This window comes from Schistocerca cancellata, chromosome 6, assembly GCF_023864275.1.
Source record: "Schistocerca cancellata isolate TAMUIC-IGC-003103 chromosome 6, iqSchCanc2.1, whole genome shotgun sequence".
Lineage (NCBI taxonomy): Eukaryota > Metazoa > Arthropoda > Insecta > Orthoptera > Acrididae > Schistocerca > Schistocerca cancellata.
In genome coordinates, this window is record NC_064631.1 from 658,275,531 (window position 1) to 658,293,501 (window position 17,971).

At 43.3% G+C, this 17,971-nt stretch overlaps 1 protein-coding gene across 1 annotated transcript in view; it reads right to left on the reverse strand.

The window, feature by feature from the left end:
- Positions 1-17,971, reverse strand: part of LOC126190988 (lachesin-like) — a 979,391-nt gene that overhangs the window by 211,582 nt on the left and 749,838 nt on the right. The window contains exon 5 of the mRNA XM_049931664.1: positions 9,150-9,446. Coding sequence (XP_049787621.1) covers positions 9,150-9,446 — 297 coding nt within the window. The remainder of the gene's footprint in view (positions 1-9,149; positions 9,447-17,971) is intronic.

A 17,971-nucleotide genomic window follows, 5' to 3' on the forward strand; every position in this document is an offset into this window, starting at 1 on the left:
GCCATCGTGTAGAAATTCTTGACGTGTGGGGTGTCGCATTGTTGTGCTGGAATTGATCAGGACCGTCGGAATGACAATGGACATGAATGGGTGCAGGTGGTCAGATAAGATGCTTACTTAAGCGTCATCTGTCACAGTCTTATGTAGACGTATCAGGAATCCCGTATCACTCCAACTACACACGCACCACACCAACACAGAGCCTTCACTACCTTGAACAGTCCCCTGTTGTCATGCACGATCCATGGTTTCGTGAGGTTGTTTCCATACGCGTACACGTCTATCCGCTCGAAAAAATTTTAAACTAGACTCGACTGACCAGGCAACATGTTTCCCGTCATCAACAGTCCAATGCCGGTGTTGACGGGCCCAGGCGAGGCGTAAAGCTTTGTGTTGCGTAGTCATCAAGAGTACACGCGTGGGTCTTCGGCTCTGGAAGCCCATATGGATGATGTTCCGTTGAATGGTTCACACGCTGACACTTGTTGATGACACAGGACTGAAATCCGCAGCAGTCTGCGGAAGGGTTGCCCTTCTGTCACGTTTAACGATTCTCCTCGGTTGTCGTCGGTCCCGTTGGTGCAGCGTCTTTTTCTGGCCGCAGTGTTGTCGGTCATTTGATGTTTTACCGGATTCCTGATATTCGCAGTACACTCGTGAAATGGTCGTACGGGAAAACCACACTTCATCGCTACCTCGGAGATGCTGTGTCCCATCGCACGTGCGCCGACTACAACGCTACGTTCAACCTCACTTAGATTTGATAACCTGCCATTGTAGAAGCAGTAACTGATCTAACAACTGCACCAAACACTCGATGTTTTATATAGGCGTTGCCTACCGCAGCGCCGTATTCTGCCTCATTTAGTTTTTTTAAATTTTTGGCGGTTTATCTCAAACGCTCGAGGCGGAGAGGAAAGGGCTCTACTGTCAAGTTTTTTCCCCGGTTCGGAAATATTGTTGGGGCCACACCTCTCATTACACGTTAATCCAGATTAGCTTGGTCAGCGGATGAGATGTACCTACGCCAATTTTGATCGACGAGCATCGTCAGTTACTACTCAAGTGAACAGGAATTTATGGCTTGAAGGTCAGTTGAATGAAAATATCATTAGGCTACGGAGTGTGCGCATTTTTTATCTTCGTATCAGATCAAAAGTTTGTGCTGGGCAGGCACTCGAACATCTAACCTTTGCCTCTCGACAAAGAGTACTCTTATCGCCTGAGTTACCCAGGGACAAGTGAAGACCACCAACCACAGCTTTACCTCCGCCAGTACCTTCGAGGCTTCACAGAAGTTCTCATTCATTCTTTGCGGGACCAGCAGTCGTGGAAGAAAGGATAACGCGGAGGACTGCTGCAGCGAATGCGTTGTTCCGGAACCTCCTGACATTAAAACTCTATGCTGGGTCGGGACTCGAACTCGGGGAATTCGATAGCCGAGGAGTAATCGAGGCAAAGTTACGGATTAGTGTTAGAGTCCAGCGCACAGTTTTATTTTGTCTTGAAGATCTAAGCGATTATTGCTTTTGTATTACGTCCGTGCTCGTGTCAGAATAGTCCGCCATCTAGGACAATACGCACCTGGTTACACACTCAACGCTCCCGTACACAAACCACTTGTAGATTTGTCACAAGAGGAGACTTCAAAAGTGTCGTCCCACCCTCTAAGATCATAATGCAACTAAAGTGTCGGAATACAAAATATATTCTGGGATGTCTGCGGACACCTCTCTGCTGCGGTGAGGGTAACAGTTCCATCCGTAAACTGCGAGTCAAGTGCCGCGGCAACTTCAAACATACTCTAAAGTTCAACGACACGTGACAGTACGATGCTTGTGGACAAACCGTCTAAACTGCGCACAGATTCGCCGTAAAATTCTTTCAGAATTTGTACCAAATGCCATTTCATGTTAGGATATAGTGACATTTTGCAAACCATTTGACCAAGACAGCAGATACTGGGGTGATGTTGATGGGGACGGAAGGCAATCGACCACAGACGAAAACGTCCAGGCAGACCAGGAACTGATTCGCAGCGACGCAGAGTTTCCAACTAGGAAAACGTTCACAATCGGTTCTCGAATGGCTCTGTGACCAAGAAGGGAACTCCCCCCCCCCCCCCCCCCACCTATTATTTATTTTATATTGGCATATGGTTTGAGTTGTGTTTAGTGCCACTACTGGCTATAGGCATAGTATGGCAATGTAAGAAATTTTGGAGTTTTTTTAAAAAATTTACAAAATATTTTATTGTTAACGTATACGGAAGTACTACTCCGATTTCTAGTCGTAATTACACCCTGTTAGAAGTTATATGCTGAGTATATTATTATTATTAAATTACATGCGAACTCATGGAGCACATGACCATGCAGCGCCCTCTACCGAGGGCGCTTCGCCGCTAGTTGACTTTTTTAGCGTCAGTATATGCCCTGCTTCAAGACTGCTCGTGCCGCAGTCATATGTTAACGATAGTTTCTTCGAGTTTTCATGGCTGAAGATTTACGAGCGCTTTTAAGTGCAAAACATTTCCATCGCTCATAGAGAATCGCCGGGAGCTCAACGTATGGCGTAAAATTCTGGTAATTCTATATTTATTGTCAAAGAGAAATATTAATTAACGAATACTGAATAATCTTTTTTTAAAATTAAAATAACATATTTATAGTTTTTATTACTAACCACTTGAAAATAAATTAACATTTTATACAGATATGTCGAACGCTTATTTTTACGAATCTAATTACGCACATAAATAACACCGTTCAGTCTGTGGACATAAAAGAAACATTTTATTTCCTATTTGACATTTAGTACCAAATTTTAATTAATTGTCAATATATGCACTTTCATGCGATTAATAATTTTGAAATGTCTTATTAAAACATTATGATTCAGTATTTGTTATTTGATGTTTTCATTTTATAGTACAGAAATTAAATAAAAGTGGACATAAGCTGTGAGAGAGAATCGAACCAGAGATTTCGCAGCCGAAAGACTATCACGCAACTTAGCTACCGACAAATCTATCAGTTGATGGACACATTTTTTGCTTAAGACCGGTAGTAATGTTTCTGATCTCCTAAGGAAATGTTCTCGAGTATTTATGAGAAATGTGTCGTACAGCTTTAGCGAAATGATGTCTGGGCGCTGACTTTCGAATTCTGTAAGTACATATTATGAAAATCGAGGACGGAAAGTCCGCGTGATGTCCCTGAGAGTTTAGTTTTACTGACTGCTGTTGTGCAAAATCATTTGACTTGTCTCACCAGAAATCGTTAAGTACGCTGCAGGAATACCGTGCTGCCGGTTTTTATGACAACTAGCTATAAGAAACCAGTTTTATTACAGTTTTATAGGACAATCTAAAATTAACATATAACGTGAAATATGCCTACACTTGACACTCTACTTCAAGTATTCTAATTTAACTCTTACCACTGCAGTTACGTTTAATCATATAGATAAGAAAAAGATCAGTCTTTTGCAACCGAATATTTCATTTGTGTTTACCAGAAGTCTTTCTCCTTTCTATATTAGAAATTTTCAGTGGTCTATAATAAAAAGAAGATCACGAGAACTGAACTTTAACAGTGACAACTATTTATTCACAACTTATACAATATAGAGGCTTTTCTTAAAAAAAAAGATTTTACTGTCGTTCAAAGTAGTCATCAGTATTGTTGATAAGCTGTTGAAAGCGATTTGGAAGTCGTAGGTTACACTCAGCAGCGCCCGTTGTGTTGGTGGTTCGGGTGGAGTGACCTACCGCCCAACGAATGTCTGTAACGGCTTTGAATCGAATGCTCCTTTCATCTTAGGAATCAAGTTGAAGTCATAGGGTTTAAGTTCGAGAATCTGGTGAATGGTACAGCAGTGTGACACTTTCTGCAGGACACAACCTTCATTTTGCAGGACAAAACTCTGGCACGTATGGCACAAGCTGTGAATGATTTGTTCATTCGATGGGACTATACCCTTCTGTATGCGACGAGTTTAGTCATACAAAATGACTGGTGGGTCGTGTAGAAAGTGTCACCACTTGTTTCTGTAAGCTGTTAGTTTTTTCAGCATGCACTGCGAACAGTTTAGAGAAAGGAGCGGAGAAACTTTTTGCAGGACTTACCCATAATTGTGCAAAACTGTGCTCGGATGAATATGGGGCAGATTGTGACTGACTCGTTCGATGGCGGGGGTGGGGATGTGGTGTACCACCTACCACACGGAACGGACTTGAGCCCTTGTGACTTCAACGTGATTCATAATTTGCACGAAGGACTTCATACAGGGTGTTTCAAAAATGACCGGTATATTTGAAACGGCAATAAAAACTAAACGAGCAGCGATAGAAATACACCGTTTGTTGCAATATGGTTGGGACAACAGTACATTTTCAGGCAGACAAACTTTCGAAATTTCAGTAGTTACAATTTTCAACAACAGATGGCGCTGCGGTCTGGGAAACTCTATAGTACGATATTTTCCACATATCCACCATGCGTAGCAATAATATGGCGTAGTCTCTGAATGAAATTACCCGAAACCTTTGACAACGTGTCTGGCGAAATGGCTTCACATGCAGATGAGATGTACTGCTTCAGCTTTTTAATTGTTTCTGGATTCTGGCGCTACACCTGGTCTTTCAAGTGTCCCCACAGAAAGAAGTCACAGGGGTTCATGTCTGGCGAATAGGGAGGCCAATCCACGCCGCCTCCTGTATGTTTCGGATAGCCCAAAGCAATCAAACGATCATCGAAATATTCATTCAGGAAATTAAAGACGTCGGCCGTGCGAAGTGGCCGGGCACCATCTTGCATAAACCACGAGGTGTTCGCAGTGTCGTCTTAGGCAGTTTGTATCGCCACAAATTCACGAAGAATGTCCAGATAGCGTGATGCAGTAATCGTTTCGGATCTGAAATATGGGCCAATGATTCCTTTGGAAGAAATGGCGGCCCAGACCAGTACTTTTTGAGGATGCAGGGACGATGGGACTGCAACATGGGGCTTTTCGGTTCCCCATATGCGCCAGTTCTGTTTATTGACGATGCCGTCCAGGTAAAAACAAGCTTCGTCAGTAAACCAAATGCTGCCCACGTGCATATCGCCGTCATCAATCCTGTGCACTATATCGTTAGCGAATGTCTCTCGTGCAGCAATGGTAGCGGCGCTGAGGGGTTGCCGCGTTTGAATTTTGTATGGATAGAGGTGTAATCTCTGGCGCATGAGACGATACTTGGACGCTGGCGTCATTTGGACCGCAGCTGCAACACGGCGAACGGAAATCCGAGGCCGCTGTTGGATCACCTGCTGCACTAGCTGCGCGTTGCCCTCTGTGGTTGCCGTACGCGGTCGCCCTACCTTTCCAGCACGTTCATCCGTCACGTTCCCAGTCCACTGAAATTTTTCAAACAGATCCTTTATTGTATCGCTTTTCGGTCCTTTGGTTACATTAAACCTCCGTTGAAAACTTTGTCTTGTTGCAACAACACTGTGTTCTAGGCGGTGGAATTCCAACACCAGAAAAATCCTCTGTTCTAAGGAATAAACCATGTTGTCTACAGCACACTTGCACGTTGTGAACAGAACACGCTTACAGCAGAAAGACGACGTACAGAATGGCGCACCCACAGACTGCGTTGTCTTCTATATCTTTCACATCACTTGCAGCGCCACCTGTTGTTGAAAATTGTAACTACTGTAATTTCGAAAGTTTGTCCGCCTGAAAATGTACTGTTGTCCCAAGCATATTGCAACAAACGGTGTATTTCTATCGCTGCTCGTTTAGTTTTTATTGCCGTTTCAAATGTACTGGTCATTTTTGAAACACCCTGTAGCATCCGCTGCAGAACTGTTACAGACATTTGTCGGGCACTAGAACGCTCCACTTGAACCATCGTCGCAAATGACGAAACTAAAGGTATCAACCGACTTCAAAATCGGTGGCAACGTTTTAAATAAACTGAAGTGTCACAGAAACTGGTGTAGGCTCGCGTATCCAAATGCAGAGATACGTCAACAGGCAGAATACGGCGCTGCTGTCGGCAACGCCTATATAAGACAACAAGTGTCTGGCGCAGTCGTTAGATCGATTACTGCTGCTACAATGACAGGTTATCAAGATTCAAGTGAGTTTGAATGTGGTGTTATAGTCGGCGCACGAGCGATGGGACACAGCATCTCCGAGGTAGCGATGACGTGGTGATTTTCCCGTACGATCATTTCACGAGTGAACCGTGAATATCAGGAATCTGGTAAAACATCAAATCTCCGACATCGCTGTGGCCGGAAAAAGATCCCGTGAACACCGACACTGGACTGTTGATGAGTGGAAACATGTTGCCAGGTCGGACGAGTCTCGTTTCAAATTGTTTCGAGCTGATCGACATGTAGGGGTATGGAGACAATCTCATGAATCTATGGACCCTGCATGTCAGTAAAGGACTGTTCAAGCTGGTGGAGGCTCTGTCATGGTGTGGGGCGTGTGCATTTGGGTGAAGGGGACCCCTGATACGTCTAGATACGACTCTGACAGGTGACATGCACGTAAGCATTCTTCTGACCAGCTGGATCCATTCATGTCCATTGTGCATTCCGACGGATTTGATCAATTCCAGCAGGACAATGCGACACCCTATACGCCCAGAATTGCTACAGAGTGGCTCCAGCGACACTCTTCTGAGTTTAAACACGTCTGCTGGCCACCAAGCTCTCCAGACATGAACACTATAGAGCATATATGGGATGCCTTGCAATGTGCTGTTCAGAAGAGATCTCCAGATCTCCATCCCCTCTTACTCTTGTGGATTTATGGACGGCCCTGTAGGATTCATGGTGTCAGTTCCCCCTAGCACTACTTCAGACATTAGTCGAGTACTTGCCACATCCTGTTGCTGCACTTCTGCGTGCTCGCGGCGCCTCTACAGGATATTAGGCAGCTGTACCAGTTTCTTTGGCTCTTCAGTGTATAATGCTGGTGAGTATTAAGAGGAGCAGTGAAACTTGCACCTAGCCTTATAACTTGTACAAAAATGGTTTTAATTACTCATATTTTTATAGGAGATCTGTAAAATTTTGGCAGCTCACTTAATTTACCTAGCTTTTTACAAAGATAAGATTGCGTGCTTCTTACATTTGCGGTCACTTTTATACACATCCATGTTTCCACATGTTTTCTGTATGCACTAGATGCACGTAGTACAGGTTTCTTCCACTTAGTAGGTCAGATTTCAACTTTTCACTGTACATAACCTTCACTGTTGCATACTACATATGCGTTCGCTCATGAACTTTGGAGCTGATTGAGGAATCGTGGGAGCTGTAATGGATGAGAGCAGACTGCGAGCATTGGCTGTAAATATTGACAATAATTTACCCACTGCATTGAGACTGAACGTTAGACTGTCCTGAATGAAGATATTTGTCGTGCACGTCTTAACAGTATTGCAAAATGGTATTATTTGATGTATATTTTGTAGCGAAAATATGTCAAGCATGAAATTGTATTACAGATGGCTTTTGTAGTGTTAATATGCTGCAAATGAAAATATGAAGTCTGGGAGCGAGAATTTATGTCCACCCGCTGGATCCTAAATACACATTCTCATACATAAAAAACGACGCACCACGAACGAATTACCCGAATGGAAGAGAAATCGGTAGATATGATGTATATGTACAGACAAACCAAAAATTATAATTTCAGAAAAATTGTACTATTTATTCAAGAGAAAGAGCTCAGCAAACTGAGGAAGTCGCTAACGCGTTGATGCTCCTCTGGTTCTAATGCAAGCAGTTATTCGGTTTGCCATTGATTGACAGAGTTGTTGAATTTAATACTGAGGAACATCCTGCTAAATTGTGTCTAATTGAGGCATTAGGTCGTCAAAATTCTGATTTGGTTGGACGTTCGTGCCCGTCCTGCGGGCGGATGGTTCAAATGGCTCTGAGCACTATGGGACTTAACATCTATGGTCATCAGTCCCCTAGAACCCAGAACTACTTAAACCTAACTAACACCCAATCATCACGAGGCAGAGAAAATCCCTGACCCCGCCGGGAATCGAACCCGGGAAACCGGGCGCGGGAAGCGAGAACGCTACCGCACGACCACGAGCTGCCTGCGGGCGGACTTTATCTTGCTGCAATGTAAACCCATAATGGCTTCCCATTAAGAGCAACAGAAAGGGGCGTAGAATAACATCGACGTACTGCTGTACTGTAAGGTTTCCGCAGCTGGCATCCAAAGGGGTGACACTATGAAATTAAATGACACGTCAATCCATTAGTCCTGGTTGTCCGGTAGCATGGCGGACGACAGGCAGGTTGGTATCACTGCTGTCTGGGCACTTTCCAGACACGTCTTCGGCCTAGAGTCTCATTGACTGGAGTACAATGGTCTCCAGTGATGAACCCCGATGACCAGTATAGATGCGTGTGAAGACGCCCCATACAGTGGTGTGGAAGCTGCCCGACTGTCTGTCGCCATATGACCAAACAAGGAGGAGTGATGCTCATAGCAGGATCGCTTTAGTTGTTATCCGTGGCACCCCTAGAGCATATGGGTAGTCCGACGACGTACTGTGCCCCTTTTTGTTGCCCTTCATGGAAAGCCGTCCTAGCTTTATATTTCAGGAAGATAATGCCCGTTCACACGTGGCGAGAGCCATCTGCTGCTGATCTTCGGGCATGCCAGACACCATCTTGGCCAACAACGTCGCTGGGTCTCTCCCCAGTTGAGAATGCTTGGAACATTACGGCCTGGAACTCCAAGCAGCTCGGGATTTCGAGGATGAGGGCCAGAGGTCGATCAGTGTGTTTTCCACTTGCTGAATTTGTGGAGCTCATTTCTCTTTAATAAATCATTCAAATTATTTGAAATTGTAATCATTTGTCTGTCTGTTAATCTAGCAATTTCCGTGCCATTTGGATTATTTGTTCATGGTACACCTTTTTTTGCCTTACAGTGTAAATACTTTTCAGGTGGAAATAACTTGTTACAACTCTCGCTCCGTGTTGAAGTAATTGTGAAGCTGTTACACTGCAAGTATAAGGAGAGCGCCCCTCGCGTTGCTCTGGTCCTGGTGGAGGTAAGCGTGGCGAGAGCGCGAGCTTTGGCTGGGGCGCGGCGCAGCAGCGCGCACTCACTGTATAGCCGGATGGTGCCGTCCGTCTCGCCGCGAGGGTTCTTGGCGACGCACTTGTACGTGCCGTAGTCGGCCTCGCGGATGTTCATGATGGAGAGCCGCATGTGCGTCTTGTAGGCGGGCGACCCGGCCGTGTTGGAGATGCTGTACTTGCCCGCCGAGTCGTGGATCATGTTGCCGTCCTCGCGAGTCCAGTAGTTGAGCGAGGTGGGGTGCGCCTCGGTGAAGCACTCCAGCGTCACGCTGTAGCCCAGGGGCGCGCCCACCAGCTGGTGCGGGATCCACAGCATCGGCGGGACTGCAACACACGACACGGGAGGGTGCCGGCTCAACAACTCGTGGCCACACACTGGCGAGCCAGCGCGGCTGCTGAGGAGGCATCAACAAGTGGTTCAAATGGCTCTGAGCACTGTGGGACTTAACTTCTGAGGTCATCAGTCCCCTAGAACTTAGAGCTACTTGAACCTAACTAACCTAAGGACATCACACACATTCATGCCCGAGGCAGGATTCGAACCTGCGACCGTATCGGTCGTGCGGTTCCAGACCGTAGCGCCTAGAACCGCCCGGCTACCCCGGCCGGCGGAGGCATCAACAACTAGACCTCATATCGTGAGGAGGAAGAGGCCAACTTGCAAGATAATAGCCCGAGCAATCTCTAGGTCAACAGTCGAGATCGCAATAATATTTATTTATGTACGAGTTTCCTTATGTTAAAGCCATCTTCAGTATTTTTGGCCCTATGGCTGGTGCTGGCGGCTCCTCTGTCTCGCCAGCCAGTGTGCGACCACGGTATCAGGAGAAAACCGAGGACCCGCCAGCACCATTCGGGGCCAAAAGTTCTGTAGATGAGCATCTTGATGTTGAAGCTCTTTTGTCTGTGAAACTTGCTGGCAGATTAAAACTGTGTGCCGGACCGAGACTCGAACTCGGGACCTTTGCCTTTCGCGGGCAAGTGCTCTACCAACAGAGCTTCCCAAGCACGACTCACGTCCCGTCCTCACAGCCTTACTTCTGCCAGTACCTCGTCTCACAGCTTCCAAACTATGCCCACGAAAGCCAAAGGTCCCGAGTTCGAGTCTCGGTCCGGCACACAGTTTCAATAAGAGCACTTGCCCGCGAAAGTCATAGGTCACGAGTTCGAGTCTCGGTCCGGCACATAGTTTTAATCTGCCAGCAAGTTTCATATCAGCGCACACTTCGCTGCAGAGTGAAAATCTCATTCTTTTGTCTGTGTTTGCTTTAACAGTAACATATATTCTTTGAGTGGAGTCCGCCTTTAGCAAAACACAATTTTGTTTTTTGTCCCAGACATGTTTCATTGCTGCAACTAAAGTAAAACTTGTCTAGGACAAAAATCAAAATTGAGTTTTGGTACAGGTGGACCCTACTCAAAGAACATACTTTATTCTGAAGATGGTTTTAAGATAAGCCGAGACTAGTAAATAAATAAATATTATTTCGATTTCAACTGCTAATTTTAACCTAAATATAGTACCAGATCGCTGCGCAGCACAGACAATGCTGTCCAAATTTATTAATAGCCTCAGCAATGGATCCCGCACGAAAATTTGGGTCACAATTTTCATTGTACACAGTTTTGACCTTTTTAAAGTAAAGCTTTTAAACTTGTGCGCACTCTCCTCCCCCCCCCCTCCCCCCACACAATGTAGCCGCTTATGATACGAACTACCGTGTACAGTAAGAGGTTTATGAAATACGGTTTGACAGTGGTAACATGCTTTGTTCACTGAGATAAGGTGTGCGGTTTTTAATGCAACCAGCGATCTCTTTGCTTTGAATACTTTTATTTTGCGATTCACAAATGCAGTGCCAATGAATGAAACTAATGAGTGTGTCATTAAGCAGGTAGCGTAGAACTTTATATTTATCGACATCGCTGCTGTACGTTATTTTCTTTGGATTTTAAAGCTAGCGCTGCTAAAGTGAAGGTACATTTGCAGGAGATGCACTAGTTAGTTTCGCGTTCCATGGGTCATTTTTCACGATAAATCTAAGTGTTGTAGAACGAGACATTTTACGCTCACATCACAAATTAATTAGGAAATGTGGCTGCATGTTGACATTTATAACTTAAAAGAAATACGGATGTGAGTTAATTCTTGCGCATCAGCTTTTACACATTCGAGTAATAGAAATTCTTCTACGAAGTAAGACTGGTCAATGAAAAACATTCTCAGTTTGTTTTCAAATTTTAATATGCTGTCTGTGTGATATTTTATAACACTGAGAAAGTGATCAACAGTTTTACTTTCTGTTTTGTGTACGCCTTTTTGTGGTTAAGATAACCTTAATTCGGAGTAATGAATGACATTTTTCCTTTTAGTTGTGTCATTACAAGCAGGTCCATCATTGTTCCTTTTCAACTGTAATCGACTGTTTACAACAAACTTCATGAGGGACTAAATATGCTGTGAAGCAGTAGTCAGAATGCTCATCTCTTTGAACAGATATCCACAACATGATCGTGGGAGAACACCACATGTTATTCTTACAGTACTTTTTTGAGCAATGAAGACTTCCCTTCTTGAAGGTGAGCTACCACAGGACATTATTCCATATGAGATTACTGAATGGAAGTATGTAACATATGTCAACTTACTGATTTGTCTCTTCCGAAGATTCCTCATCATTATAACTGCAAATGCGGCTGAACTAAGTTGTTCTGGGGATTCCAAAATGTAAATTTTCCAGTTTAAATTGTCATCACCATGGAAACGTAAGGAATTCATGTTCTAATCCTATTTATTACTTCCTCACGATTTGTTACACTTGTCACTGATATAGTACCTTTAGATGCGCAGCACTAAATACGTTGTGTTTTTTAAAACTGAGTGTGAGTCCATTCTCAGAAAACCAGTCAATGGTACTTCGGAGAACATGTTGACCATTTCTTCTATTTCTGTATGTATGCTCAGACTGATTACAATACTAGTGTCATGTTCAAAAATAAGTAAGTCTGCTTGTTGTGCATCGGTCGGAAGGTCATTTAAATATATGAGGAACAATAGTAGACCTAACATTGAGCCCTGTAAAACCTCATTGTCAGTAGAGAAATTCTTCTGAAATCCAAACTGTGATTTGCTGTGGATATTATTGTTGCTTATGTGAGATACTACTCCAGAATACATCACCTTCTCAAAAAGTTTGGAAAATGATACAAGCAGTGTAAGAGCTCGGTCGTCGTTGACATCTCTCTTATCATCTTCTCTTAAACAGGGGTTTGACAACGGCATACTTCTGCCTCCCTGGAAAAACGCCTTCAATTATTTTTCAACGCCTTGAGTTTTTCTTCAACGAGATTGGCACGATTATATTGTAAATGAAAAATTGTTGACTTAATTTTATAATAAATCTGCACTGCCTGTGTTTATTCGTCGGGCATCAGGCAGCTGCAGTACGAGTAAGGTACACAGAATTAGAAACAACTGGTACACGTGAAGTTTAACAGCTGTACTCTCAGATGGACATGATTGTTTGCTATCAGAATTACGGCCCAAACTTTCTAACGGGATCGATTGCCGGAACTGATATCATGCAAGTGTACTTTCTTCTCCTTAAAATATAAGGTTTAGTTGATGTTTCCTTGTGAGATTGTAACAAAGCATTTGGATTCCTTCCAGCTATTATGTTTTTCTTCCCCCAAAATAATGTTTCTTTTTTGCAGATATCTTCGACATGACCATTTATGTAGCATGCGCACATTACCAAAAATCTTGAATATTAACTTAAGGCTTAGCCAATCTAACCTTATTATCTGCTACATTATGTTGGTTAATTATAATCCATTGGCGTGACTAGTTTACGTAACAACTGTGATAATTACAAAATACCAGTTATTTTAGATGTCGTCATGCTGTATCCCATTACTGTCTTCCTGAGAAAGTAGATTTTATATGTAAGTTAAGCATCACTACAAGTAATGACGAAAACATTTAGTTTCAGGATAATTAACATCCTAAGTAAAAATATTGTTACCGAAACAGAATTCCACATTTAGGCGAACTAGCCAGCGTATTTCAGTAGAAACTCTTATTTTTCCTCAAAGTACTAGTTAAAACGATTATCTCCCACTATTCAGTTACTCAGAAAAGCATATCGTTTATCGTGAGTTTTGAAAATACCGTAGGCAACAACTGTTTAATATAGCTATAATTACAGTAATCGCATAAAAGGAACTCATCAGAAGCCATTTTAAGTGAGTCTTCGGTGAGTTTGAAAGGGGCAACATCTGTGTCCGCCAAACGAATAAATATGCAGCAGATATGTCAGCACAGATGGCAAATCGAAAAATATGCCAAGTTCAATCTAAATTTCGCAGCCAGAAAATCATTTTTTTTTTACTTCTTAAACGATTAACTGGACAATGAATGTGTAATTATTATTATAGATTGTTCCAAACTCCAATAATGCAAACTGTGGCATTAGCATTGGACTGTAAAGTTTATACTTACTGTGCACAGTGCGTTCGTTTCGATATGACTGTCTACTTGGAAGGACAGTGATATAAGAACTTTAATCAGTTACTGTGTTTGTCACACTTGAAGAAATTTTGTGTTATTTTTGTGTTAGGTTACTGCACTCGAACAATCATATTATAGGGCATCAATTGAGTGTAGTCTGTGGCTAACTGTTTATTTGTGCATAAATTATGACGGATGAGACTCGATATGGCCATAAACTGTCGGTTATTCAAGATTAATGTGCGATTAAAGTGTGTGAGCTGCAAATCTCTTGTAGAGCACATCATTTAAAATAGCCTACTTCTATATAACAAACTTACAGCCAGATTCGACGAAGGTGCAGCAACCGAAGGCAGATTATTACAGGTGAAATGGTTACGTTACAGGATGCAGTGAAACTGAGAAGCAGCGACTGAGATGTGGGGAAACTAAAATTCAGCGAGACTCATATCAAGAATAGCTGAACTATAGCGACACTGAGAGACAGCAAAATTTATTCTAAGATAAAATGGCGCTCAAAAGTTAATCGCCAATCTTATTAATACACGGGACATATACGAGGTGCAATCAAGTTCTAAGGCCTCCGATTTTTTTTCTCCGCACTGGAAAGAGATAGAAACATGCGCATTGTTTTAAAATGAGACCGCGTTCATTGTCAATACGTCCCAGAGATGGTAGCACCGTACGGCAGATGGAATTTTACCGCCAGCGGCGAGCATGAGAACTGTTTTAAATACTTAAAATGACGACGTTTTCCTTACTTGAACAGCGTGCATTCATTCGTTTTCTGAATTTGCGTGGTGTGAAACCAATTGAAATTCATCGACGGTTGAAGGAGACATGTGGTGATGGAGTTATGGATGTGTCGAAAGTGCGTTCGTGGGTGTGACAGTTTAATGAAGGCAGAACATCGTGTGACAACAAACCGAAACAACCTCGGGCTCACACAAGCCGGTCTGACGACATGATCGAGGAAGTGGAGAGAATTGTTTTGGGGGATCGCCGAGTGACTGTTGAACAGATCGCCTCCAGAGTTGGCATTTCTGTGGGTTCTGTGCACACAATCCTGCATGACGACATGAAAATGCGAAAAGTGTCATCCAGGTGGGTGCCACGAATGCTGACGGACGACCACATGGCTGCCCGTGTGGCATGTTGCCAAGCAATGTTGACGCGCAATGACAGCATGAATGGGACTTTCTTTTCGTCGGTTATGACAATGGATGAGACGTGGATGCCATTTTTCAATCCAGAAACAAAGCGCCAGTCAGCTCAATGGAAGCACACAGATTCGCCGCCATCAAATAATTTCGGGTAACCGCCAGTGCTAAAAAAATGATGGTGTCCATGTTCTGGGGCAGCGAGGGTGTAATCCTTACCCATTGCGTTCCAAAGGGCACTAAGGTAACAGGTGCATTCTACGAAAATGTTTTGAAGAACAAATTCCTTCCTGCACTGCAACAAAAACGTCCGGGAAGGGCTGCGCGTGTGCTGTTTCACCAAGACAACGCACCCGCACATCGAGCTAACGTTACGCAACAGTTTCTTCGTGATAACAACTTTTAAGTGATTCCTCATGCTCCCTACTCATCTGACCTGTCTCCTAGTGGCTTTTGGCTTTTTCCAACAATGAAAGACACTCTCTGTGGCCGCACATTCACCAGCCGTGCTGCTATTGCCTCAGCGATTTTCCAGTGGTAAAAACAGACTCCTGAAGAAGCCTTCGCCGCTGCCATGGAATCATGGCGTCAGCGTTGTGAAAAATGTGTACGTCTGCAGGGCGATTACGTCGTGAAGTAACGCCAATTTCATCGATTTCGGGTGAGTAGTTAATTAGAAAAAAAAATCGGAGGCCTTAGAACTTGAATGCACCTCGTACAAAAATGTGAATAATGAGATCTTTGCGCATAACACTGCCTGCAGATGAAAATGTTTTACCTACAGTGTACCTCAAAATTAAGGACACAGCGGACAACTGTTTCATTTCGGAATTCAAAAAATGTGTTCAACACCTGCTTCTACTTTATAGCGAGATAAATCGAAAAATCACTTCAAAATGCGTTAGCAGTTGCGACCAACCAGCGATCGTCATTAGACTGTCTGTAAATATCGAAGATGATGCTACATCAATCGTTATAGAACCCGCAAAATGTGACAAGTAACTATCTGTACTACATTATCAAAAGTTTCCGGATACCCCTACGTACTGAATTATTGACAGCGAGACGTCACAAAAGGCGGCCGCGAAAGTATAAAACGACTTGGGGAAGGAATCACTCCTCAATTGCAAAGTGCTACCAACAGTCCAGCGGGGCACAGTGACTGTGAAAAGAGAGTGAAAAATAAGCGAGTACAGTGATCTAGCAGCTTCTCATTAGCCTCACATTTCTACAATCGTTGCAAAGTGATGCTTGAGGTAGCATAAATATGGATGCCACTGGACAGTCTATGGCTGGAAACCAGTGACTTTGAGTATCAAGTCATTCTGTATCCTGTGACAGTCTGATGGATACGTCTCGGTTAGGATAATGTTACCTGCCATCATTAAAGTACGGAGGAGTGGGTGTTACGGTATGGTGAGCGGGGGGGGGGGGGGGTTCTAGTGGCTAGAGTACAGTCCCCTTAACGGCTTAATAAGACGCTACATCCGGAAGGATATCAACACATTTTCAGCATTGTGTACGGCATACATTAGACGAACAATACGCAGACGATGACGATCAGCATGACAATGCGTTCGGCCACAATGCGGAATCTGTGAGGCAACAGGTTGGGCACAATAACGTCCCTGAAGCGGACTGGCCTGCCCAGAGTCGCGACCTCAACCCTCTGGAACTCCTTCGCTCCAGATACCGGCGTCCTGCATTCAAATCTTCTCGCATTTCGGCTCATGATGAAGAACGCGCTGCCGTGTCGAAACCAGTAACTGTGTATGGAAATTTTTTTAGTATTGTTGTAAGAAAATGAAAGAAGATAGTTAGTCCGGTACTTACTCTCCGCCAATCAGACTAACATAATTTCGTGTCTGGTCTAGAGTCAAAACCGTCACTGCAGATTGTTATGTACCGTGAGTTCCAAGTGTACGAGAAGGCAGACTAGCAGCCATGTATCTCCTTCATTGCTGTGAATGGTACCATTGCGTCACCTTCTTTAGCAGACCTACTCACATTCACTTACATTTGATGAATAAAAATTTGGACAATTCTGTGTAGTGCTGACCAGGTGGGCGCTGTTAGAGAGGGAGAGAGTGGCCAATGGTGATAGCGTCGCCGATTGGCTAAGAGCTAAGGACGCCATGTTTTTGCCAAACTGACGCTGACTTGGTACTAGTATAAGTATATACCGTGTGTGATCTGTACCATTGGTTCTCTTCAACGCTTCGAACACCAATTCCATTGTACAATTGTGTGCAGGCTGTAATACGGTAATATTGAAGGACTTTTGCATGTTCTCTGCCGGTTCTATTTACGTAAATTACCTTACAGTCACTCTGTTGATCGGATTTATGACGATACTTTTAGAACTTCACAGCAATTTTAGAGGCAATATTTTTATTTAAAGTGATTTACTGAGCGTCACTGATAATATGAATTACAAAATCATCAAGGACAGTCAAGAGGAATGCCTGGTTGCTCCGCTGTTGGGTGCCAAAGCCGATGTGAAGATGCTCGTTTTCTCAAGAAATGAAGAGACTGTTAGAAACCTCGTTTGGTTTCTTTGTGTGTCGAACAATCAATTTCTTTCTATGTGCTTATAAAGCCTACAAAACGAAATTAAAAACTTAAAGAACAATCTTTTTTACATCGCCTCCATGAAAGTAAAAGTATATGAACACTACAGTAATACTATCGTGGCTTTGTAACACATGGGTAGAGTTTTAACTTTGTAATTCAAAGGTCGTGAGATCGAATACTGCGCGATCCAGGTTCTTTTGAACGTTATTTTCTAGACTTTTAACGGTTCTAGAGCTACAATTCATGCTACACGGCGTGTTTTAACATGTATACGGAACCCTAAGTCTACGTACTTCCTACTGGCGACTCGCACTTGGCTCTGTAGTCTTGGCTGCTTACATTCCTGTAAATTATAATTATGGTGCGGATATTCAGTTACCTATTTTGAATTACTTTCTGCTGTTTCAGTAGAGTACCTAAGTATTGATATTTTCCGACTTTCTGAGGTATAGAGTTCCTAAAATTGTGTACAGAATGACATGTTATGCCCACATAAGAAAATGTTATAAGATCGACAAACACTTAAAATGCATTATGTAGGGACAGGAAGAGACAAGAGTTTACCAATTTCAGCGATGAATATCCGCACGGAAAAATCTGAAATA